The sequence below is a fragment of the Dipodomys merriami genome, unplaced genomic scaffold (genome assembly GCF_024711535.1).
Source record: "Dipodomys merriami isolate MVZ:Mamm:240054 unplaced genomic scaffold, mDipMer1.0.p SCAF_16, whole genome shotgun sequence".
NCBI lineage: Eukaryota > Metazoa > Chordata > Mammalia > Rodentia > Heteromyidae > Dipodomys > Dipodomys merriami.
Genome location: NW_027202937.1, coordinates 10092501 through 10116666, shown reverse-complemented (window position 1 = coordinate 10116666; position 24166 = coordinate 10092501). Strand labels below are relative to the sequence as shown.

Genomic DNA, 24166 nt, shown 5'->3' with positions numbered 1-24166 from the left:
CACGCCGCAGACCTAACCTGATTCTTGCACTGGGCACTTTTGCTAATGTGTGGCCACGTCCCTCTGAGACTCCCCTCTGCTTCCTTGTGATCTGAGTTGGCCTTTTAGAAACTAGAATATTAAATAAAAGAGGCGTCCCTGTATAGGTCATGCTTTATTTGCTGGAGAAGGGATCTGCTTTGGAGAGGGTTCTGTGTCCCAGTGCAGCTGATGGTTGCAGGGGTTTGGAAGGCCAGGCTCAGGTGGGCAGGGTTCCCAGGGAGAGTCCACCTTATCTCTGGAGGCTTCTTCACTCCCCTGCTGGAGGAAAAACACCTCAGGTTTTTGCAGATCTGGTGCTGGCAGATCTGCTTAGGAAACGGCCTTCTAAACCTGCTTGCTGATGAGGGGAGGAGGGAGCTGCGCTGAGTTTTGCCAGGGGCAAGTCATTTAACCTCCTAGTTTCTCCAACTCTAACACCACCTCCTCCATCTCTGCTGCTCCTGGAGGGACTGGGAGAGGTAATTAGCGGCTGTTTGTCAGACAAGATCTAGCTTTGCTCAAGTAACTTGGGCAGACCTTGAACTGGGCAAGCCCAAAAAGGCTGCAGAAATACACAATGAAAAAAAAAAGTGAAAAAAGCTGAAGCAAGGGGTTTTCTTCCTCAGCCTCTTGTGTTATCTGGGAGGGAGCAGGGGTCTCTAGGGGGCTGATAAACTGGAAGGACTTTGAGGAGAGGAAGGCAAAGACAATGCAGTAGACTTCAGAGCCCCAGCCCTGCCCCCTCTGTGCTCAGGCCAGCAGCGGAAACCGAAGGTTCTGAGTACAAAGCCCCCCAAAAAACCCCAAAAAACAAAACAAAAAAACCACCTGACTCAAATCCTGCTCAGATGCTTCTTAGAATATTAACACCAGGGTGGACAGAGGCCTGAGCCATGGAGACGCCCTCCCCAGCAGCGAGGGGCGGGTGCAGAGCTTACTGGGCTGGGTGGGCAGCAGCGCCTCCCTCCACAGCCCTTCCAGGGCCGTTCGGTACTTTTCCAGCTGCCTGGAGTTCATCCTCATTCCAATTTCCACAGGAGCAGTCAGCTGTGAAATAAGGCAGAGTTAACCGAAGGGAGAGGTGCAGAGAGGGCCTTAACCCCTGGGTGCCCTACAGGTGGATGGGAGTCTGCGAACAGCAGCCCCACACTCCCCCTGCCCCCTTTCCTTCCTCCCATGCCCCTTCCCCTTCTTCTTCCTCCCCTGCCCTTTCCTTTCCTCCCTGGTCTTTCCCCTCCTCTCCCCTTCTCCATCCTCCTTTCCTTCCTCCTCAGCTCTCTCCCTCCCTCCTCCTCTGGGCCTCTAGGGCTCTGCTGGGAGTTCTGACACCAAGAGAGTGCCCAGGAGCCTAGTGGACTTCTCCTGGGTGCAGGAATTCACACCCCCCAGTAATGATCGCTAATGTCCTGGGTCCCCACCACGTGTCCATGTATTCTGAGTGCCTGGTCTACATTAAACTTCTTACCTATGTGGCAAGAGCCTCAGTGTGAAAACTGAGCAAAAGGAAGCTGACCAACTTGTTCACGAGTAGTAAACAACCCAGGAAGAATAGTTACATGCAGAGGCCTGGCTCCAGGGGTCTGGGACCAATTTATATCTGTCTTTTCATACGTGGGGCCCAAGACCCATCACTATCCTTTCATATATGGTGATACAGGAGGCCTATAGAAATTGATGGCTGTCTACCAAGAGGGATGTTTGGGGTCTTGGAGGGTGCTTACCCACTTTACCCTCACACCAGCTTGTCCTGGGTCAAAGGTCTTACTGCATGCACCTGTTCTGGTGAGGAAGGAGTTCCCTGCTCTCCCCAGAGCCTGCCCCCCCCCCACTTACCACCAGGTGCTCGGTGTGAGAATGGCTGGACATACTGTCTCTGCCCTCAGGGTGGCCTGAGGTGCCTGAAGGAGGTCTCTGTGGGGCTCATTTGAGTCCTGCCTGTGCCATCCCCATGGCCTGGCTATGGCTCTGCCTCTCTCTAGGTCTCTGTATCCCCACTCTAAAGTGAGGGGGCTGGAGATTAGTCCAGGGAGGACCTCCCAGTCTTGTCCAATCATAATAAGGAAATGCAAAGGGACACAAAGCCTCTACCCCCTGACCTCCCCAGAAAGAACCTGCCACTGTGTGCCCCCTGACTGCCAGTGCTGTTCCAGGTGAAGATCAGGCTGGACTGAGAGGCAGACTCACCTCCAGCTCTCTCTCAGGCAAGGTGTGAGGGAAAGAGCCCCATTCCACTGAGTGTGGTGACAGTTTGGCCACTCTTGGGGCTACACCTGACAGAACTGAAGAGACATCAGCAGGAGGCAGGAAATGGGGAGTGGGGCTTGCTTTTGCCCTGACGGCTGAGTGGCTTTGGCAAGGCCTTTGCTGTCCCTGGGTGTCACCTCCCACGCCTTAATGTGGAAGTGCCCAACTCACACTGGGGCCTCTCCTCTCCTCTGCCCAGCTAGCTGCTGGGAACACACCCAGGCCTGTCCTCAATTCTCCATTCACGGCCTAGCCTTGAACTGCATACTCAAATTTCCACTTGGCTTTGTCCTCTATCTCTGCCTGGATGCTAACAGCTTCACGCAGGTCCCACAGCCTGCCTGATCTCCTGCTGGTCCTGTAGCCCCTGAGCAGCCAACCTAGGTGTCATTGTCTCAGTTGGTAGCATATTTGCCCTGCCAGATGCTCTGGCCATAAGCTTTGAAGTCAGATTTTTATATTTTTCTTTCTTCACATACTACATCCATTCTTCTAGAAAATCCTGAGGGTGTTTATCTCCAAACTATTTTCAAAATCCAATCACTTTGCCCTGCCTCAACTATGATCACTCTAGGCTAAATGCTTCTCTGTCTCTGTGTCTGTCTCCCTTCCCCCATCCCCATAGACACCTCTAGTCTCTCTCCAGCCTCTCCAGAGGATAGGTGTTGCCAGGTCAAGAATGGACTGAAAGGTTAAAGGTAGAATTAAGGAGACCACTGGGAGGCTGCCTCAGGGACTTTGCATAGGCTATTACTTCTGCCTGGACTTCTCTTCCCAGAAACCGCTATGATTCACTCCCTTGCTCTCTTCAGTTCTTTGCTCTTAATGCCATCTATTCATGAAACGTGTGATGTTTCCCCTATTTTAGATCAAACCTGCCTCATCTTGCCTTGCTTAATTTTCCTCCATGGCACCCATCCCTATTTGCCATGCTGTAGGGTTTGATCATTTTCCTTGTTTGTTCCAGGTCCTTCCTGTATCTTGTTTCTGCCTCTCCTTAGTGTGTGTGTGTCTGGATTTTTGTCTATTTTGTTCCCTACTCTGTCCCCAGTACCTCACACCTGTAGAGACTGGGTCATTCACAGCAGGAGCGAAGGAGTTGGTGAAGCTAGAAGCAGCCCAGGAGCCAAGCTCTCTCCCGGTAGGCAATCTGTACATCCTAACTCAGTGCTGGGAGCCATAGCCATGCAGGGTTCCTGCCCAGGAGAGGGAGACCCTGTGCCCTGGCCCTCACAGCTGCTTCCTGACTATCTCCTGCCTCTGTTTGTGCTGCCCTAGATCTTTCCAAGTCACGTCAGGTGACTCACTGGCTTTGAAGCCTCTGTGTCCTCCCAGACATCAGGCCTGGCACACCAGGCCCTGCCGGCCTCTAGTCCTCTCTCAGCATCCCTACCAGGCCTGTTCCTGGGGCTCCTGGGCAGGTATTTTTGCTTTAGCTGTTCTCTGGGGAACAGCAGCAATGCCTGGTGGCTCCTAGGCTTCACTCCGTTCAGGTGCTGCCTCCTCCAGGAAGCCTTCCCCTGGCTTCCCTGGACAAGCAGTGCCCGGACCACTCTAGTCACTCCTCTACCTTCTTCGCTTCTTTGATGCTTAAAACGAGTGCTTGGTTTCATCGCTGGAGTCTATCCCCTCCCAGGATGGCCCTCTTGCTGTATGCCTTGCTCACTGCTCTATTCTGGAACATTCTATGCCTGTTGGTGGTATGTGGGCCCTCCCTTCTCCTCCGGTTAGGGAACCATGTCCATGCTAAGTTTCTTTCCATCACCCCAACTCACCTGGATTGTGAAGTTTTCTTCTTCCTCACTGGCCTCTTCTTCCTCAGACCTTTGCTGGAGGTTCAGGGATTTCTTTTGCCCTTTGCTCCGTTCCCTTTCCTAGGGTCAGAGCACTGCATTGCACAAAACTGCCACCTAGCCAGGCATCAGTGGCTCATGGCTGTAATCCTGGCTATTCAGGAGGCTGAGATCTGAGGATCACAGTTCTAACCCAGCTCAGACAGGAAAGTCCGTGAGACTCTTAGTTCCAATTGACCACCAAGTAGGGAGTGGAGCTGAGGCTCAAGTGGTAGAGTGCTAGCCTCAAGCACAAAAGCTCAGGAACAGCACAGAGGCCCTGAGTTCAAGCCTCAGTACTGGCATGTGTGCTCAGTGCATGTGCATGCGTACACACACACACACACACACACACACACACACACACACACACACACACACACACACACACACACACACACACACACACACACACACACACACACACACACACACACACACACTGCCTCCTTCAGTCAGCTCAGAGGCCTCGCTCCTGTCTCAAGCTGCCTGGGTGCTCCCTGGCTCCCCAGAATCAAGAAATCTCTATTCCCCAGGTATCTCTCCCAACCCCCCACTGCAACAAGAGTCTCAGGTGCCCAGTGGCTTGAGGATGATCTTGGAGTCACCCTTCAACAGGCCCTTATGAAGAAGAGCTCATTTATTTGTGCTTAAAAATTTGCACCCAGATTGTTACTGTTAATTAAGTTAAAACGCTGAGAATAATGGCTGTCCTTCATGCATATTAAGTGTGAAAATGTAGCTCTCTTAGCAGAGAGCCTATAAAAAAAGATAACGTGAGACAGCCCCACCCGAGAGGGCACCACGGGGTGGCCTGCAACTCAGAGTCCCTGGGAGGTGATTTATAAGAAGAGAGACAGGGAGATGAGTTATGGAGGAAGGAGCTTGGAGCTTCTTCATAAAAATCCTGGCTCCTGGCAATTACCAGGAAGAAAACCACAGTGCAGATTAATGCAACGTGTCTTTGGGTTGTCTTTTGCTGGCTTGTGCTCAATCTGAGTTTGACCCTTTTTGTCCGGCTCCAAATCTTACCTGGCATGCTGCACACTGGCTTGTCAGCCCTGCGCTCAGGCGTACCCTGCTGTGTTGGTGTCTCTAATAGCAGGCCTAGAATCCTGCTGTGGGACTCCCTTGAGATGTGATGATGTGAATTTAGAACAATCAGTGGGAGGAAGGTATGTGTGTGCGTGCAGGTGTGTGCCTGCCCGTGTGTGTGTGTGCACATACATGTGCATGTGTCCTGGAGGACTTTCTGCACTCAGCAGGGAGCATGGAGATCTGTCCTATACTGAGTGGAGACAAGGACCAGCTGTGCACACAGGCACAGGACAGGGAACTCACGTGCTGGTTCCTGTGGAGTCTCAGGCTGGGTGGGATGTGGAAGTTCCCTAGATTCCTCTCCTTGCTTAAAGGGGCCCAAATGTCTGCACAGCCAACAGAATCCTCAGAAGTCCAAGATATTGAGAAACCATTTTGTTTTTCTTTTGTGCTGGTACTGGGGCTTGAATTCCGCATCTGGGGGCTGTCTTTTAGCTTTATTGCTCAAGTCTGGCCCTTGCCAGTTGAACCACAGCTCCACTTTTGGCCTTTTGGTGGTTAATTGGAGATAGGAGTCTCAGAGTCTCATGGACTTTCCTGCCTGGGTTGGCCTCAAATCGTGATTCTCCAATATCAGCCTCCTGAGTAGCTAGGATTATAGGCATGAGCCACTGGCACTCAGCTAAAAGGCAGTTTTCCTTAGTTTCTGCTACCTCAGTCCCATTTGGGGCTGCCTTGTTTTCTCTAGGGTCCACGGGGAAGTGTGTGCTACCCCCACGTGGATAGCAGGCTTTGCTCCTACCTTTGGACAGAGGCTCATGCCCATCCTTAGCTGGGAAGGCTCTGCTCTGGCTCTTACCTCACCCTCCCTGGCAGCCACAGGCATTTCTCCCTCTTCTGAACCCCATCACTTAGCACTAGCATCCCTTATGGGACAATTAATCATGTCCTGCCTTGTGACATCTCTCTTTTGTCTTCGATTATTAGTTAATTTTTCATATGTTGGTGCTGGGGCTTCCAGTCAGCTCCTTAAAGACAGGAGCTTGGCACCACAGAGAAGCCCAGTAAATATTTATCAGCTTATTGATTGAAAACTTCCCCAGAAAGATGCGCAGGGGTGGGAAAAGATGTCACTCCTGTGAGCCACTGACATCTCTTGGTGATGCTGGCAGGGACAGAGTGGATAGTGGCAGAGGGACAGCTGGCACTTTCTGGGCACTTTCCTACAGGTGGCCCTGGCACGGTCATCACACAGGAGTCTACCAAAGAAAGGCTTCTAGCTGGTGCCAGTGGCGGTGGCTCATGCCTGTAATTCTAGCTATTCAGGAGGCTGAGATCTGAGGATCCTGGTTCAAAACCAGCCAGGAAGGGAAAGTGCAACAGAAAGCCAGAGGCAGAGGTGTGGCTCAAGTAGTAAAGGGTCAATCTTGAGTAAAAAAGCTAAAGGACGGTGCCCAAGCCCTGAGTTTAAGCCCTAGTACACACATACACACAGACACACACACACACACACAGACACACACACACACACACACACACACACAGACACACACACACACACACACACACACACACACAGAGCTTGTGCTTCGAAGAGACCAGACATCTTCAGGCCAGGTAGCAGGGCCTCCTTCAGCCATGTAGCCAGGTAGGCAGCAGAGTTTCTTACCTGCATTTTCTGGAGTTCGCTGTAGGTGAAGATGGGAACGAAGGCTTCCGTTTGAGAAGCCAGCATGGTGGCTGTGTGCACCACTAGCAGAATGGCCATGGCCTTGCAGGACACCATCCTGGAACTGGAGAATAACCAGGGGCTCCTGTCACCAAGTTTAAGACACTGTGACAGATGCCTGCATGGAAGGTGGGCCCCACGATGTGGTCCATCCATGCCCTACCTGCAGCTTGTGATCCCGAGTGAGCAAAGGCTTGGCTTCTGTGCACTGGGGTTTTAAACAGCATTTTCTTTTTGTGCCAGTTCTGGGGCTTGAAATCAATGCCTGGGCATTGTCCCTTAGCTTTTATGCTCAAGATTAGTGCTCTACCGCTTGAGCCTTAGAGCCACTTCTAGTTTTCCAGTGGCTTATTGAAGATAAGAGTCTCAGTGACTGCTGGGCGCTGGTGGCTCACCCATGTAATCCTAGCTACTCAGGAGGCTGAGATCTGAGAATCGTGGTTCAAAGCCAGCCCGGGCGACTCTTATCTCCAATAAACCACTAGAAAACCAGAAGTGGCGCTGTGGCTCAAGCGGTAGAGTGCTCGCCTTGAGCTGAAGAGCGCAGGACAGCACCCAAGCTCAGAGTTCAAGCCCCACGACTGACCCCCCCACACACACACAAAAAAGAGTCTCAATGACTTTCCTGCCAGGACTGGCTTTGAACTGCAACCCTCAGATCTCAGCCTTCTGAGTAGCTAGGATTACAGGCGTAAGCCAGTGCCCAGCTATATCAGGTTTTTCTGACGAGCTTCCAACACTTGGTCTGTCCCAGAGCAGTGGCAGCTGACCAAGCTCCTGGAAAAGGGTACCCAGCCTCTACCACAACATAGAAGAGTCATTCTGCTTGATGGCCCTGCTCCTTGTTATGCAAGGCCCCTCAGGAAGCAGGAGAGACTTCACTGCCCAGAGAAAGAACTCCTAGATTATCAGCAGAAGCCAGGTAGCCCTTCTCCTTTTCCTGGTGTTGCTGGTTTGGATGACAAAAGGAATAGACTCACAAATACTCACCCCCTCTCTCTGGAGCCCAGCCCTCTGATCTGAAGAGGAAAAGGCTGAGAATCGTTGAGGGGGGGGGGAGTTGGGGGGGAGAGAAGAGCCAGGTGGCAAAAACCTTGCATCCAAGAGTCAAAAGTAGGGCTCCCACCCTACTGGATGAGCACCTTCCCAGTTCTAATGTGTCCAGCTATTGGTTGGCTACTCTGCTTCTCTCTCTCTCTTCCCTCCCTCTCTTCCTTCCCTCCTTCTTTTTTTTTTTTTTTTTTTTTTTTTTTTTTTTAATTTTTTTTTTTTGTCGGCCGTGGGGCTTGAACTCTGGGCCTGGGCGCTGTCCCTCAGCTCTTCAGCTCAAGGCCAGCGCTCTACCACTTGAGCTACAGTGTCACTTCCGGTTTTCTGGTGGTTTATTGGAGATAGGAGTCTCACAGTCTCTCCTGCCCGGGCTGGCTTTGAACCGTGATCCTCAGATCTCAGCCTCCTGAGTAGCTAGGATTACAGGCGTGAGCCACCAGCGCCCGGCCCTTCCCTCCTTCTTACTTTCTCCATTTTGCTCAAATTCCAGGATCCAGAACATGAGACTGGGTACAGCCAGGCTTCATTCCAACTGCATGCAACACCCAGGTGACTGAAAGGGCCACCAGCCACTCAAAGGTCACCCAGAGGAGACTGGAGTGAGAACAGAGCCCCAGGAGTGCGAACTGTGCAGGGGGTGGGGTACACAGGCCCCGTCCTGTTTCTCCCTCTTCCTGCTTTTCTCTTCCCTTATAAAGTCCCTGAGCCCTGTTCTCCCTCCTAGCGGTGACAAATGTGTCACATTTATGGCGTCCCATTTCCTTCACAGAGATGGCTTAGATCCCTTTCCTTTCCAATGTTCGAGTTTAATTCGCTCCATAAGAATCAATAAAAACTTTAAATAAAAAAGGCAAAATCCAATTGCTGCTCATTTTCTTGATCCAACTGGCAGTCGGCATGTCACTGCATTCGCTGTGTTCTGGCGAAGCTAGGAGTGGGAGCTCAGCACAATGAGGTGCTGGCTCTACCACAGGGACTCGAGTGCTCAGCTCCGGATGGGGGCCCTTGCACCCTCCCACTCCAGCAGAGGTGCCAGGTTTGGGGACAAGGACCTCCCTTCCCTCAGCCACCCTGCCAAGTGGGGCTCCTGGCCTGCTGGAGATGTGCTGATCACCTCCAAACAGCCCCTGCTCTGCCCGGAATAGCACCCACCTGCTTCTCTCCTGCCTCTCATGCACACACATAATTACACCACCCCCCCTCATCCCCCAGGAATCTTCTCAGGGCTCCTGGTCTGTGGCCCAGCTGGGAGGTAGAAGGAGCAGAGTGGCAGGGATGGCTGGCGTCCCCAGAGGGCTCTGGACAGGGCTAGTTTCAGCTGGGATCCTGCACTGCCTTAGGGTACACGCTGAGCAGTCCATCTGTCCCCTGCCCTTCAGGCAACTACTTACATGTGCTGTGAGCCTCTGGTCTGAGTGGGCCAAAAGGATGCTGTCTGATTGTCCTCCCCTGGCCCTTATATACCTCCCTTCCTCCTTGGGACCCATTAACCTTTGGTCACACCTTTGGGGGCTGTGGGTGGGGAGCCTGGATTCTTAAGGCACATGGAAACCATGGGCAGGGCAGCAATGCCAGAGCTGCCAGGCCTGTCCTATAAGGTCTCTTCTGTGAGTGACAGACAGGACTTGGGGAGAGCCAGCCCTGCCCTTTGCAGAACACTTTCAAATTCAGTGCTGCTCCAAGAATCATTTTAATGATGGTCTTTTCTTCCTTCCTTCCTTCCTTCCTTCCTTCCTTCCTTCCTTCCTTCCTTCCTTCCTTCCTTCCTTCCTTTCTTTCTGGGTCCGGTCCTGGGCCTGAACTCTGGGCCTGGGCGCTGTCCCTCAGCTCTTCAGCTCAAGGCTAGTGCTCTACCACTTGAGCCACAGCACCACTTCTGGCTTTTTTCCTTTTGCTTATGTGGTGCTGAGGAATCGAACCCAGGGCCTCATGCATGCAAGGCAAGTGCTCTACCACTGAGCCACCTTCCCAGCCCGGTCTTTTCTTTCTTGTTTCTTCAATATATGATGTTGCTGAATATCTCCAGGCCAACTCTTCCCATGATGGGTTCTCAGACTGTCTGCCAGAGCACTGCATTAGAAGGATACCTTCTGTTCCATCTCCCCCACAAATCCTCTCAGAAAAGAAAGTAAAAAAAAGGGGTGTGGTGTGGTGGTGCATGTTTATAATTCTAGCAGAGGCAGAGGAAGATCTCTGTCTAAGGTTGGCCCTAGGGAAAATTGCAAGACCCTATCTGAAAAATAAGTTGAAGTAAAAAGGGCTGGGTAGGTGGCTCGAGTAAGGTCCAGAGTTAAACCTAATACTAAGCAAACAAATAAATTTAGTCAGCCAGGCCTGTCCATGGAGCCCAGGGCTGGGACTATCTTTGAGATCTCTATATCAGGACTTTGCCTCTACTGGGCCCATCCAGCGATGCCTTCCAGATACTGTAAGAAATGAATAGGAGCTGGAGACAGGCCTGCAGTGAAGGATAGGGGAGCAGGGACAAACTGGAAAAAATTGATAAAACAGTGTCAATCTTCTGGATGGTCTCCTTTAGTGTTGTTTTGTTTTGCTCAAGACTAGCATTCTATCACTTGATCCTCCTGCTTTTGTGTGGTTGATTGGAGATAACAGTCTAATGGACTTTCCTGCCTGGGGTTAGTTTCGAATCTGGATCCTCAGATCTCAGCCTCCTGAAGAGCTAGAGTTATGGGCAAGAGTCACCAGAGCCAGGTGATTCAGTATTTTTGATCCAAGTAATCTACAGCATTACAATATGATACCTGCAATTTGGTGCAGAAGGCAGGAAAGCTGGGGTTCATGAGGAGCTCATCATTGTGAAGAAGGCAAGGCTGTAGGTCAGGAGGGGGCCTGGGTTGCTTTCTAGGACACTGTGCTAGCAGCACAGCTGGTGGGGTGAAGCAGCCCGCCCTCCTACCCTGCAGGGCTGACATCTCATGGCTCAGCCATCTAGAAACTGGCTCACAGGGGGATATGACTTCAGCCTCCCCTGCCTTTACCAAGAGCCTTGGGCCTCATTGCCTAGATATTTTCTACCGTCATGGTTTCTGCCTTTGAAATGGAGAGAAGTCTGGATAACAAGCCTAATAATGGCTACTTTGTCTTTACCAGGTACATGGGCTGTCTGTACAAATGCTCAATTAGTGACTGTTTCCCCTGCAAGAAACTGGATGAAAATAAAAGGAAGGCATAATCTATGTTCTTCATTTTCCAAATGGGAACTGCCACCCATCTACAGTGGCTGAAGTGGAGGGAGGGGAGGCGTAAAAACCCAACTCAAGCTTGGGAACGGGAAGTTCACAAAACTCAGAGGAAATGGCTCAAACCACATGTGGGCACTTGATGGCCTCTTCCCCCACATCAGGTAGATAGATTAGCAGTTCAGTGTTCCTCTCCTCATGACCTTGAAATATGGTTTGCCAGGTACTGCCGTAGCATCTTCATTAATGGCCTGGAACGAGGAGGCAACGGTATGTTAATTGAATTTGCGGATGATACTAAGTTGGGGGAGGGGTGTAAAAGCATCAGAGAGGACAGAAGCCTATACAAGGAGACATCAGGAGTTTAGAATTATGAGCGGTAAATGCCCGGTGAGTTTCAGAATGTATGTCACCAAGGCACCAGGGACAAGGGGTTGGGATGGTGGATGGGGGTACCAGCAAAGAAGAAAAGCAGTTCATGGGGTATCATGGGGTGGGGAGGGAGACAGTTTAGACAATGCCTTGTTTTCCAGATGGTTCTGTCAGAGAGGTGGAGGACAGTGGTTAGAGGAAGGCAGAGTTCAGAGGAGCCAAAATAACCCAGGGATTGCTGGGAGTGCCAAAGCTGAAGGTATAAAAATGAAAAATGAGAGGTTTCAAAAGGTTGGCTTGCTCAGAACATTGTAAGGATTAAATGTGCATGCTCCTGTCAAGCAAAGGCCAAGGAAAGGCAAAGATCCCAGCAGGTGGAGGAGGGTAGGGGGAGGAGGGAGAGTCCATGCTAAGCTGTGTGCTTAAAGCCCTTGATGTCTTTCCTAGACCTGGAAGTGTGCAAGCCACTCATGAGCAAAAACAGGAGTTGATGATGGTGAGGATGACATTTAAAACTAGGTCAAACAAAGCACTGAGAGATATATTTTGGGCAATAACTGGGCTCCAGGGGACACAGGCTTTGGTGACCTGTGGGATATTTTTATTCTTTTCCTTCCATGGCTCAGGGTCTTTTCGCTTTTTCTTTTTTAGGAACTTATAAATGATTTGTTAGGAAGTGATACACAGTGGAATCTGCACCCCTAAAACCCCAGGATTTGGACCTCAAGCAAACAGCGAGAAACACACAGGTACAGAGAGGGTCCACCAGCATTAATTTCCAATTTGGGATTGCTGCTTGTTTGTGTGTTACATCTGCTGCTGGAATTAACATTCCTGCATCTCCGATTTCCTGTGGAGTCCACTCAATGCAAATAGACAGACTGCACCCCACACAATCCGATAAAATGTATTCCTTTTTGGTTCAGCCTCACAGACTATTGATAGTGTGCACAAACCTGAGGACTCAGCCCAGTTTTACAATAGCATCCCTGCTGACTTCCTGGTCAATATTTCTCCGAGTGGTTAAAATACTCCTAGAAATGTCTCAGTCCCCAACTTGCTTCTGGGTTCCTTTTCTATTTATGGGGGCTTATCATGATAGTGGATGCTATAAAAAACTTCAAGAGAAAGGACATAACTTTTCTTCCAGGGACAGAGGGTATGTAAAAGGTCTATGGGCTGAAAGTCTGGGGAGTTTTTTCCCCCCCTGTTCTTTCTGTGAATTGAGTTTGAAACAGCTTTTTTTTTCCTTTTATATGTGTGTTGGTACTGGGGTTTGAACTGGGGGCCTCATGCTCCTGCTTGGCTTTTTGGCTCAAGGCTGACACTTGAACCACATCTCCAATTTCAACTTTTTGCTGGTTAACTGGAGATAAGAGTTTTGCAGACATTTCTGCCTGAGCTGGCTTTGAACCTTGATCCTCAGAGCTCAGCTTCCTCAGTAGCTAGGATTATAGGCATGAGCCACTGGTGCCCAGCTTTACCAACGGTCTTTTTTCGATTGATTTTTAAATCTATGTATCTATATTCTTATGGAGATGATGGATGTGTTTGAAGACAAAGCAGATGGCTCTGGAAGTGACGCATTAATTATAAGCAAAGGTTGGCTTCTCATAAACCAGTGCCTCTCCTTTCTCTTCAACCCCTTTTGGGACAGGCAGCTCCCCGCCTCCCTGATCTAGGGCACCAGGCGCTAGAACAAGAAGGCAGTGACAGCTGACACGTTTTCATAAATGATTAAGGAAGCCCATGGTCGAGAAAAGTTTGCACTTTCATGTTTAAGAAGGAAAGAAGTCTTGGTAGAGGTTTTACTCCATGTGGCTGTGAGCCAAGATTGCTTCAAATGTCAGCCTAATCTAGGGAAGATTCTGGTAAAAGGCTCTAGCTGTCCAACCTTTTTCTCTTTCGTTGCATCAGAAAACTTCACTCGTTCACTTCTGCATATCTGCTGGGCTGGTGGTTTTAGGATCTGGGGCGCTGCCAGCAGCTGCAAATGGAAACAGCAGGCCCCATGCAGCCTCTGCTGTTGACAAGGGTGGTGGGTGGCAGTCACACAGAGCCAGTAGACAAGGGAAGGGGGAGGATTCTGTCTCCTGTGTGGTCCAGGCTGAGTGGCTGACTGAGATCTGAGGAGATGTAGAAGGCTGGTGAAGGAGGTAACCTCATCTAGGGATTGAATGGGAATTGTTTGCTGGTCAGGCCTACTGCGAGGGGCATTGGGGGTGGGGGTGGGGACAACATTTACAGCTCCAGTTCCCTGGGTTGCCTAGGTCCCTACCCTTCTCAGGCATCAGGCTGAGTAACACCTAGTCTGCCACCATAAACTAGTAGTTCCTCTATCCCAGATCCTGTAGGTGTTCATATGTCATATTCAACTAAGCTTGTGTAGGAGAGATCCAAATTCTCAGGGATGACAGAAGGGAAGCAGAGACATGGCCCTGTCTGCATAGGACAGCATGCAGGTGGGATGGCTTTGCTTCTACCTAGATCTGAAACAAGAGAGAAATGTCCCAGGCATTCTGCAGCTGGGACCTTGGAGTTCACCCTTCCCTCCGTGGGCAACATCCATCCCTTTGTTTTCCCCACATCTTAGAATAAGATTTTTTTTTCTTGAAACAGCAACCAAATGATAGGGAAACTGCCCCCAATTCACTGCACGACTTTGCAAGTGCATCCCTGCTCTCAGGTAAGATCCATCACAGAGAGATAATTCATTTAATCATTATTCACCAGGGCCTCATCTCCTGAAAGTTTGACTGTCAGAACTGAATTCCATCCCAAAGAAAAGCTCTCCTCACAGATTTGCAGTTGTTCTTTGTAAGAAAAAAAAAGGAGAGAAAAAAGGGGGAATTTGTTTAAAATAGACACGTGTAAGCCCCCCAAGGGACAAGGAAGCATAAACTGTAAGAACAGCTCCCATCAAACCTGAATCCGACTGGTTTAGGATTTTGCTAAGGAGGATGGAAAATGAAAGAAAGCTGAGTATCCCTCTCACTTCCAAGTGACATCAAGGCAGTCAGCTTGTGACAGGAAGATTACCTGCCCGAGGATTTCATTTGATGTGAAAAGGGTTAACGTCATCTTAGTAGATTAGACATTTTCCGGCTCGCTTAGGAGTGAGAAACAAACTCAGAGTTTGAACATGAAGGAATGCACTAGAGTCCTCTTTAGGTCCTGAAAACACAGGGGCGAAGGGTCAGATAGGCTTTGTGTCGAATACAGACAGATTCACAGGGGTCATGAATTTTATTGTTCTTTCTGGATGATGAGCAAGTGGATACTGGGTAAGAGCAGACTCTATTTTGTTCCGGCTGGTGGGCAAAAGCTGTAGCCATGGAACTCATTGATGGGTAGTTAATGTACCCAGTGGTCGGCTCTGTGCTAGGCTCCGGTGTGGGTGTGTGCAATGTGCGCACTAATGAGGGAGACACAGCCCATCCCTGCAGGAGCGCTTGTGCTGGCTGAGAAGGGAAAATGAACTGCCAAGAATCAACATTGAATTCCATGAGCGAGCACTGAGCGTGGGTAGCAAGCTCCGGAGGACACTGGAGATGGGATCATCCTTCAGGCAAAGGCCACCAGAGTGGGCTTCCATAGGGGCTGCATGCGCAGATTGCTTGTGTGGCAAGAAGACATGGAAGCCTCAGGAAACTAACCTGTGCCACCTTCTTCTCCTTTTCTGCCTCTCTCCTCCCTCCTTGTTGTATCCCTCTGCCCTCTGTCCCTCCCCACACTCCACCTCCATCTTCCCTAGGGACTGAGGACACTTTTCAGGCCAGCCGTGTTATTGGATTTTAAATGATGCGATGGCTTTTTAATTCTTGCCTTAATTGCCTTTCCATGCAGGACATTGAGGATGGTTGATTACCAGGCAACTGGGCCTGGTGGTGACATTCCTTATCTGATGCCCCTTCCAGTTGCAGTGAAAGGGACGTGGCTCTCAAGACTAGGGTTTTCTTAGTAGAATCACCCTTTCCCCAGCTTCCACTTGCAGATACCTGGGGTCCTTTGGGGTGGAGAAATGGGGTAGGGAGTGGGGGGAGGGGAGGTTACTCTGGCTCTGTCCATGGTGCTGATGGGCCCAGCACCCTGGCCACGCAGGGGGAGTCTGTCATGAAGCTTTGGAGCTCCAAAGACTGAATAATTTAAACAAATAGACTTGGACACATCTCTCTTTTCCCTAAGGGCAAGAAAACATCCCCTGCTGAGTCTATGGAATAATTGCCCCTTATTCAAGCATAGTTAAGAAAGCCAGAGAAATTGGGAAAGTGGAGGAAGGAGGTCTTCTGGCTGTGGGTGGGACTTGCTACTTGGCTCTCCAGGGAGCCTTTCTGGAAAAGATGAGCCAAGCCCTCCTTTCCCTCAGCCTCAGGCTTGTCAGGTCTGCAAAGGGATCTACTTTGTTCGCCAGTGTTTTTCCTCCAAGCTCATGGTAGCTAGCCCAGTCATCTGTGTTGGCCAAGGAGAAGGCCCTTGCTTTGTCCTATAAGAGACTCCAGCTGATTTGTGAGGCCAGTTCTCCACAGGAATGAGCTCTGCACAGATCCATCCAGATAGATGCTGTGGGAAGAGGACACCTCTTCAGAGGACACGTGGATCTAGGTACAACACATTAACCACGTGGAGTGGGCACAGGGCTTTCCTTAACCCTCCCATCACCCCTCCTCCCCTGACTCACAGCTGCCAGCTCTGAGGCCTGATGACCTGAGACCCAGGAACAGCTCTGACTGGGAGGGCGCCTGGCCTTCCTTCCTTACCCAAGCCCCACCTCACCTTGCAGCTGCCTCTCTGGGGTTCTGTCTTCATTCCTTTTTTCTCCTTCATACCCATCTCAGTAGACCTGAGTAGTGGCACCAGATGAGTCCTCTTCACAGACCCCAGCCCTGCCTTTCTCTCCTATCCCATCCTTTGAATGCTTGATACCTGAACTCCCCCTACAATCATCCAATCCAAGGTCAGGGGTCCAGAGTGAGAATTTGGTCTCTCTCCTTGAGAGTTCAGCTGGGGATGGGAAGGATGAGAGAGCCCCTTCCCCTCCCCAAAGGGCCATTTTTTTGAGAGCCAAGGAGCCCTTTGGGAGTGCTTTCCTGCAAATGGTGGTGGGCTTCAGTATACTTTGGTGGGGGGAGGGGCTGAGGCAGGATTGCTCTGCCTAGGTTAAGCAGGGCAGGGGTGGGAGGGGTGGGGAGAGGAGACAGGAGAGTTGGGGACCAGAGGAGAGGCAACAGGAAGTCTTGGGGGGGAGGGAATCAGGTACCAGCTGGCCAGGGGTGTCAAGTCAGTCCCCCCCCTCCACCAGCTTTCTGAGGTCTCCTTCCTGCTGGGCTTGTGTCCCCCACACACTCTCATTGTCAAAGAGGGGGTGTGATAGACTCCACCCTGCCTTCCTGCTTTCATCTCAGCATTTCAATTCGCTGATCTAACATTTCCTCAGAACACAGGGCTGGTTTCTTCCCACTTCTTGATTTCCTGGGGTTTGTCTCCTCATTGTTTTTCTTCTTAAAAGAATAAAGCCAAAGACAAGCACCTGTCTTTTATGCTCTCAGCTGAAATTTTGCAGCTGTTGGAGGTAAAGGAGATTGGGAAGAGGGAGAGGAGTGTTTGGGAGTTGGGACAGCGAGGGACAGAGTTTCTGAACCCACTTGAGAAGATCCTTACCTCTGGGAGAAGCCCCCAGGCAGATCTGGGGCTGGGAGGGCACAACTGGCACCAGAGGGTGCTGCCTTACAGGAGCAGCTGGGCCCCAAACTGCCCTGGCATCACTGGGGTCCACATGGGCTGGATTAGCGTCATCTCTACAGCCAGCTAGGTCATGGCCTGACCCCTGCCAGCCACTGGGTCTGCCTCTGCCACACCCACAATAGGACAAACAGGGAGAGCAAGAGCAGCCAGGGTCAGGTGTCTAGTCCTGCCAGGGACAATTCTGCCAGGAGGCTTAGAGGCAGGAAAGAGTTTGGGAATATTCTAGAAACTCACAGGTTAGCAGGTCTAGGAGAAACTGGGGGACTGAAGGCCACATATGGATATTTATTATGCTTTGTCAGGAGCTACCCCTCTGTCCCCTCTCTCCTCAGATCTGGCACAACTTGACTTTCAACTGCTCACTCCTACCCTGGTCTTTGAGCCTCAATTTTCCAAAGATAAGGAGAGAGGTCAGATTTCCTCTCACTCGTGATAGGGGTCCTGTGGGCACAAGCTCTAGGCAAGTTCCACCAAAAGATGCTTCCTGCCTGTTCTGCAAATCTAGAATCTCCTGTCATCAGTTCTGAGGGCCCCAGCATGCTCCCACAGAGCCCTGTTTTCTAAAGTAGTGGGATTCTGTAAGACTGAACACATCCTGGTGGCCCTGGTTAGGACTCTGAGTGGACTGCCACTGAGGGGCGTCAGATCAAGGTCGTTCTGCATGCTGGACTTTGGCAAGGTAAGAAGAGAAGCAGGGGAGCGCAGGCCAGGGCAGAGGTGACAGTGAGTGGAAACCAAGGATTCAAGACTTGGGAGCAGACATGGTAATAGGTGAGCTGTATGGATAAAAGAACTAAGAACCATGTCAGGTTTGGCTTCCACACTATGAATGTGCTGGTGAAGGCTGGAGGAGGAAGAGGCAGGTGTGGGAGGTAGAAGGTGGAAAGATGGTCGCATGGAGCATGTTCAGTGCAGATTCTCCATCTGCCAGGGTCCCAGCGGGGGACCTGAGCTAGGTGGTTCTCTAAGGGAGCCTACTAAGCAGAGCCAGTTAGGATGTGCTGGGAGAATGGAAACTGGGTGGGGGATGAGCTACAGATTGCCAATAACCAGTGATACCTGCTCCACCCTTGGATGGGGAACAAGGCCTGCAGGGAAGGGAATGACCCAGGGGCCTTCCAGGCTAGAACTAAAACTGTAGAGGGAGAAGCTGTGGGAGCTGAGAGGTGGCCAGATAAATAGCTACTGGCATAGACATCATAAGCCAGAGGGGAAAGTACCCTGACTTCTCTTTCCATCCTTTCCTAATCTCCAGCCAGGATGGATCTTCCACAAACCTAACAGGAAGCCAGCAGTCAAGGAGCCTGGGAGGCACAGATCACGGGGCAACTCGCTGTGGTGGGAGCAGAGCAGGGGACAGGCCAGCAAGCAGGAGGGTCAGCACAGATGTCCCCAGAAACACCATAGGAGTTTACAGAAGCCTTTTTTTTTTTTCCAGGAACACTTGAATTTTCAAAGCTCTATTCGCATAGCTATACCTCTGATAAAGGAGGGGACAGGTTAAGTTTGGGGCGTACAGGTCATAAGAGCCTCTCCTGGCTCCCCTGTAGGTAGTGACCTCTTCCATCTAGGCTGGGCCTGCCTCGTTTGTATTCTATGAAGCCACCCTCCCCTCCCCTCCAGGCTCCTCTCCAACCCCTGCTGCCTTTTTGCAGGGTTGGGAAATGGAATGGTAGACTTGTCAGAAACCTGCCTGCAGGACAGAGAGGAAGAGGAGATTTGTGATCAGGAGAGCGTGAAGCTGTGATGACAGCAGCTGCTTAATATGGAAAAGGGGATCCTAATTATTGCTTGGACAGACGGGGAAGCAACAGTCAGTCAGAAAAACTCAGAGGGCCCCCTCCTGTTGTGAAGCCTGGTTTCTCAAGGTGGAGAGGCCTCTGACTGAAGGCAAGCAGCCAGCAACCCAGTGGACTGGATTAATCCATTGACCAGACTGGAACCCCGGCCCAGTGAGGCACAGACCAGGCTGAGGTTGGAGAGCTGTGTCTTTATTTTATTTTTCTGGGGCTTGAACTCAGATCCTGGGTTCTGTCCCTGAGCTTTTTTTGCTGAAGGTTGACACTAGAGCCATAGCTCCACTTAGTTTTTTGTGGTTAATTGAAGATAAAAGTCTCTGACTTTGAACCTCAGTTCTCAGATCTCAACCTCTTGGGTAGATATGATTATAGGTGTGAGCCACAGCACCCAGCTCTGAGAGCTGTGTTCTTGTTTCGCCAGGGGGAAGGGGCTCTGGGCTTTGGCCTTGGGTTGCCTGCCTGGCTTTGGTTTCCTCAGTTGTGGCAACACAGACATCTCCAGCTTTCCATCTCAGGGATTGTGTTTCTTCACCGCTCAGTGTTTGCGGGAAGTCTAGTCTTTTACAGGTCCCTATCCAAAGCAGTTCTGGGGTCCCTGAGGAATTCTTGTACAGCTCCCAAATCCATGCTGGTGGCTCAGCCAGCATCTCACTCCAGTTGGCAGCTGTCCCAGGCTCTGGCTGTCAACTTCCCACTGGGGCCATTTTCAGGCTAATTCATTCTTCCTCAAACCCCTCTCCTCCAAGCTGGGACTAAGGCCTAATTCCTTTCATTTGCAAAGCTTCGCTTGGATCAAGATCTGGGGTTTAAGTAAGCTTGGCTCAGGACTCATCCAGGGTAGAGAAAAACTGTCAGCAGATGTCGGATGGGGGTGTGGGGGAGAGGGCAGTCTCCTTCATGGTGTCCCTAGCCCTTCTGGCAGGCAGCCCCTACCTTAAGTCGGACCTGATATGGGGCCATTCATATCTTTAATGAAGGTAGGTGACTTAGTGTGCAAATCCTATCCTCTAGTGGTGGGAGTATAGGGGGAGAGAAAAGAGAAGACAGAGTCAACCCTCCTTCCAAAGTTATATAATCATAGGCTTCTTGCCAGATCGTCCCCTCTGGGCCAGAAAAGGAGTTTGTGTGCACTGTGTGTGTGTGTGGGGGGGGGAGGGTACATGCGTATGTGTGTGTGCTAATACTAGAGCTTGAACTCAGGACCTTGGCACTGTTCCTTAGCTTTTTCACTCAGTGCTAGCCTTAAGCCACAGCTCCACTTCTGGCTTTTTTTTTTAAGTAGTTAATTGAAGATAAGAGTCTCACAGACTTTCGTGCCATAATCCTTTTGAACCATATCCTCAGAGCTCAGCCTCTTGAATAATGTCTTTGGGTGTGCACGAGAGTGTGAGAGTGTGCATGGGTGTGTCTGGATGTGCATACTTGTGTTTGAATTTGTTTACAAGTTTACCTTTGCATGCATAAGAGCGTGTTTAAATGTACTTGAGTGCTTAGTTTGCATGCATGAATGTGTTTGATGTGCGTGAGTATGCTTTAGCAAGTTTGTTGCATGCAAGAGTATGTATACAAATATACTTGAATGTGCTTAAGATGCACGCATGGATATGTGAGTGTGTTTGAATGTGTGTGCTTGCATGACTGCGTTTGAGTTTGTATCAGTGTGCAGGGGTGTGAGTGCATTAGTTTACTGAGTTTGTGTGCATGAGTGTGCACGTGTTTGGGTGAGTGTGAGTATTGAGTTTATTAGCACATTTACTTTTGCATGTTTGAGTGTGTATACTTGTGTTTACATGTGCTTTAGTTTTTTTGGGGGGGGGTCCGGTAGTGAGGCCTGAACTCTGGGCCTGGGCACTGTCCCTCAGCTCTTCAGCTCAAGGCTAGTGCTCTACCACTTGAGCCACAGCGCCACTTCCGGCTTTTTTCTTTTTGCTTATGTGGTGCTGAGGAATCGAACCCAGGGCCTCAGGCATGCAAGGCAAGCGCTCTACCACTGAGCCACCTTCCCAGCCCCTACATGTGCTTTAGTATGTGTGAATAGAGTGCATGAGTACATGTGTGTGAGTGTTCACGTTTGAGTATGCATAGTGCTTGTGTTTTAGCATGCTTATGTTTGTGTGCATGAGTATTTGATAGCGTGTTTCAGTATGCTTTAGCATATTTGTATGTGTGTTTGAGTGTATTGAGTGTGCTTGTGTTTAAGTTTGCCTACATGGGTGTACATGAATCTGTTTGAGTTGTGCAGCAAGATGGAGGGAGGGAAGGACTGAACACCTCAGGCAGCTGTAAGCAGTGACCAGTAACTATAACAGGGCACATAGAAGTGACAAGGCACAGTCCTTGCCCTGGGAACTTCCCAGCAAATGAAAAGGGTCCAATTGAGGCTAGGTAGGCCATCCAGAGAGAGGCCACAGGACAGTGAGTCATCAGTGGCAGGTAGATTCCAAGAGGACTTCCTGGAGGAGGCAGCTTTAAATACTGGGTAGAGAAAGCATGCTAGGTGGACTCATATTTGACACAAAAGACTTTCAACAACTTGGAACCTAAATGTAAAAAAAGTCCCCATTGGGCCTTTCTTTGTTGCTGAATTATGGAAATGATGTCTTAACTGTTTAAAAATGAAGAGGAATCATATTAAGTGAAGTAAGCCAGATGCAAAGAAATATAGGTCCCATGATTTCCCTTGTTTGCAATAATTAGTATATGTCTAGGATAATCTTATCAGATGAGCAGAAAAGATATAAGATGATGCTAAGCGAAATGAATCCCAAGATATGGACACAGAGGTTTTCTTTGTTGTTGCTGTTTTTAATGTACTATGTGATTTTTTTTTCTTTTTTATGTTCTTCCTCCTATGGTATATCTCTGTTGTCACTGTATTTGACTTTGATACCTTGCATCTTGTATATACATTTATCTAATTTGGGGGAGGGGAAGGGGAATAACAAAATGCTGAAATAAGGACACAGGTTGACCCATTGCAACAATGATATTCACAAGACACAATGATATTCACAAGACACTTTGGGGATGGGAGGAGTGGGGGAAGTGGGGAGGGAAAGGAGAGTAGGAGAAAAACAAAGGAAGGGATAACAATTCTCAACAAGAAATGTACTCATTACCTTATTGATGTAACTGTAACCTCTGTACAGCATCTTTACAAGAAAATAAAATTTAAAAAAATTTAAAAATGAAGAGGAGCCAGCTGGGCACCAGTGGCCCATACTTGTAATTCTAGCTACTCAGGAGGCTGAGATCTGAGGATCACAGCTCAAAGCTAGCACAGGCAGGAAATTGAGAGAGTCTCTTAACCACCAAAAAGCTAGAAGGTGATCTATGGCTCAGGTAGTAGAGGGCCAGCTTTGAGCAAAAAAAGCTAAGCTAAGGGACAGTACCCAGGCCCTGTGTTAAAGCCCCAGTACCAGCACACAAATAAGTGAAGAACTCTTATTCTTTTTTCCCCCTCAAAGCTAGTGCTCCACCACTTTGAACCACAGCTCCACTTCTGGTTTTCTGGCCAGGATGGCTTTGAACCATGATCTGCAGATCTCAGCCTCCTGAGTATCTACGATTACAAGGATGAGCACCAGTGCCTGGTAGGAGCTCTTATTCTTTAGCGATCTGGGATAAAATACTGACGTGTGAAATTGTGTGAGGGCTGGGATTTGCTTCAAAATACCAGCAGGGGTGGTCATGAATGGGCTTGGTATATGCGTTGTGGTCAAAGAGGGACTGTGTGAGTATAGCTGATGAGGGGCATGGTCAGAGACAGGCATTGTTGGGAAGGGCTGTGGCTAGGGGTGTAGGAGCCACAAGATTAGCCAAGAGCTGACAACTATTGATGGTGGGCAATGGCCACCTAGGGCTTCATTATAGTCTCTGTATTTTTCTGTGGTTTTTTAAATTCTCCATAATACAAACTCCAAAAAGAATCAAAGCCAGCACCACTGTGTTTGAAAACACATTCCTACTATGGCTGCTATGTAGAAAATTCACAATGGCAAAAATCGGTTGTGGGTTCAGGGACAGTTCGGATGCATTTGTGTTTTATTAATCACAAGAGCATCCTTAGACATTGGATCAGTGGCGCTGCCAGTATGGGAACAATGGGTCCAGACTGGAGACTCTTGGCACAAGATGTAGGGAATCTCTTACTGACTGAGGTATAGGGACAGTGGCCAGCCAGAGGCCCCAGGAGAGCAGAGTTGGGCCCAATCCGTGCTGATGACCTGGTTACTGTGCGAAGTATGTGGTGGGAAATGGCTTCATTTGCACCTTGTAACCCACTTTCACCTGCTGTGCTTCATTAGGCAGGTGGCAGTTTTCTTCAGGCCCAGGAGAGGGCTGGGATAGGAAGGAAACTATCCCTCCAGGTTCCTGACTTGCAGGGTAGAGCTCCAGGCACTTTGGGGGTTGGAATTTTGAAGTCAGCCCAGTTGTCCCTCTCTGCTTTTCCCCAAACCTTCCTGTGGGCAGGTGCATCAACATTCTCAGCTTCCTTGACTTCCTCTTTCTTTGGCTTCTCCTCAGACCACTGAAGTCCCAAAGCAGGGTTCCAAGAGGCCAAGTGGAGATTGGGGAGTTGTTTTTCAGCCCCTCTGGCATTCTCATTTGCTGCCTTCCTGGGAAGTCACTGCTACAACTGAGAGCTTCCCCTGGTGTATTTAAAAAGAGACCACAAGAGTAGGGCAATGCATAGCCAAAATAGCATCCATGAAGGAGCAGGGAATGGCCCACAAAGAGGAAAAGAGACAGGGAGAGGGCAGAAAGAGAGTCCAAGGCAGGATGTGCAGAGGGCAAAACAATCCAGCGTGGTGCGCAAGAAGGGCTGGAAGTTGGGAAATTGGCAGCAGCTCCTGCTGCACGTGGGCTGTCCCAGAGCAGACCTGGTGTGGGGGCAGAGTCTCACTTCTGTTGCAGTACACCCACACCCTGCATGACATTTCGGTCCCCTCCACTCAGGTCCTCACCCACAGGGAAAGGTTGACAGCACGGGTCCTGGCCTCTACCCACTGAGTGTCTCCAGCTGTGGCTGAAGCTCTGGTGAGGGTTTAGAAAAGTTCCTGGCTAGCAAAGAGGCAGCTGAAGGGGGCTGAGACTTGGGTCTAAGGCTGTGGTCCCTCTGCCCCAGGCCTAGAC

At 50.0% G+C, this 24166-nt stretch overlaps 1 protein-coding gene across 1 annotated transcript; it reads right to left on the bottom strand.

The window, feature by feature from the left end:
- Positions 1 to 213: 213 nt before the first annotated feature.
- On the bottom strand, positions 214 to 9324 carry Mln (motilin). Its single transcript, XM_070023381.1, has 5 exons — positions 9306 to 9324; positions 6805 to 6928; positions 4041 to 4139; positions 960 to 1068; positions 214 to 300 (listed from the first exon to the last, which is right to left on the bottom strand). The coding sequence occupies exons 2-5, from the start codon at positions 6919 to 6921 to the stop codon at positions 290 to 292; spliced, it is 336 nt and encodes a 111-aa protein (XP_069879482.1). The 5' UTR covers positions 6922 to 6928; positions 9306 to 9324; the 3' UTR covers positions 214 to 289.
- Between the last annotated feature and the right edge of the window lie 14842 nt (positions 9325 to 24166).

What these genes read in the sequence shown, in the direction of transcription:
- Mln (XM_070023381.1), bottom strand. Translation starts at nt 6,921, where the DNA reads ATGGTGTCCTGCAAGGCCATGGCCATTCTGCTAGTGGTGCACACAGCC. An exon ending in GCGAACTCCAGAAAATGCAG is followed by an intron (nt 4,140 to 6,804) that starts GTAAGAAACTCT and finishes CTCTGACCCTAG; the next exon opens with GAAAGGGAACGGAGCAAAGG. An exon ending in AAGAAAACTTCACAATCCAG is followed by an intron (nt 1,069 to 4,040) that starts GTGAGTTGGGGT and finishes CTTATTTCACAG; the next exon opens with CTGACTGCTCCTGTGGAAAT.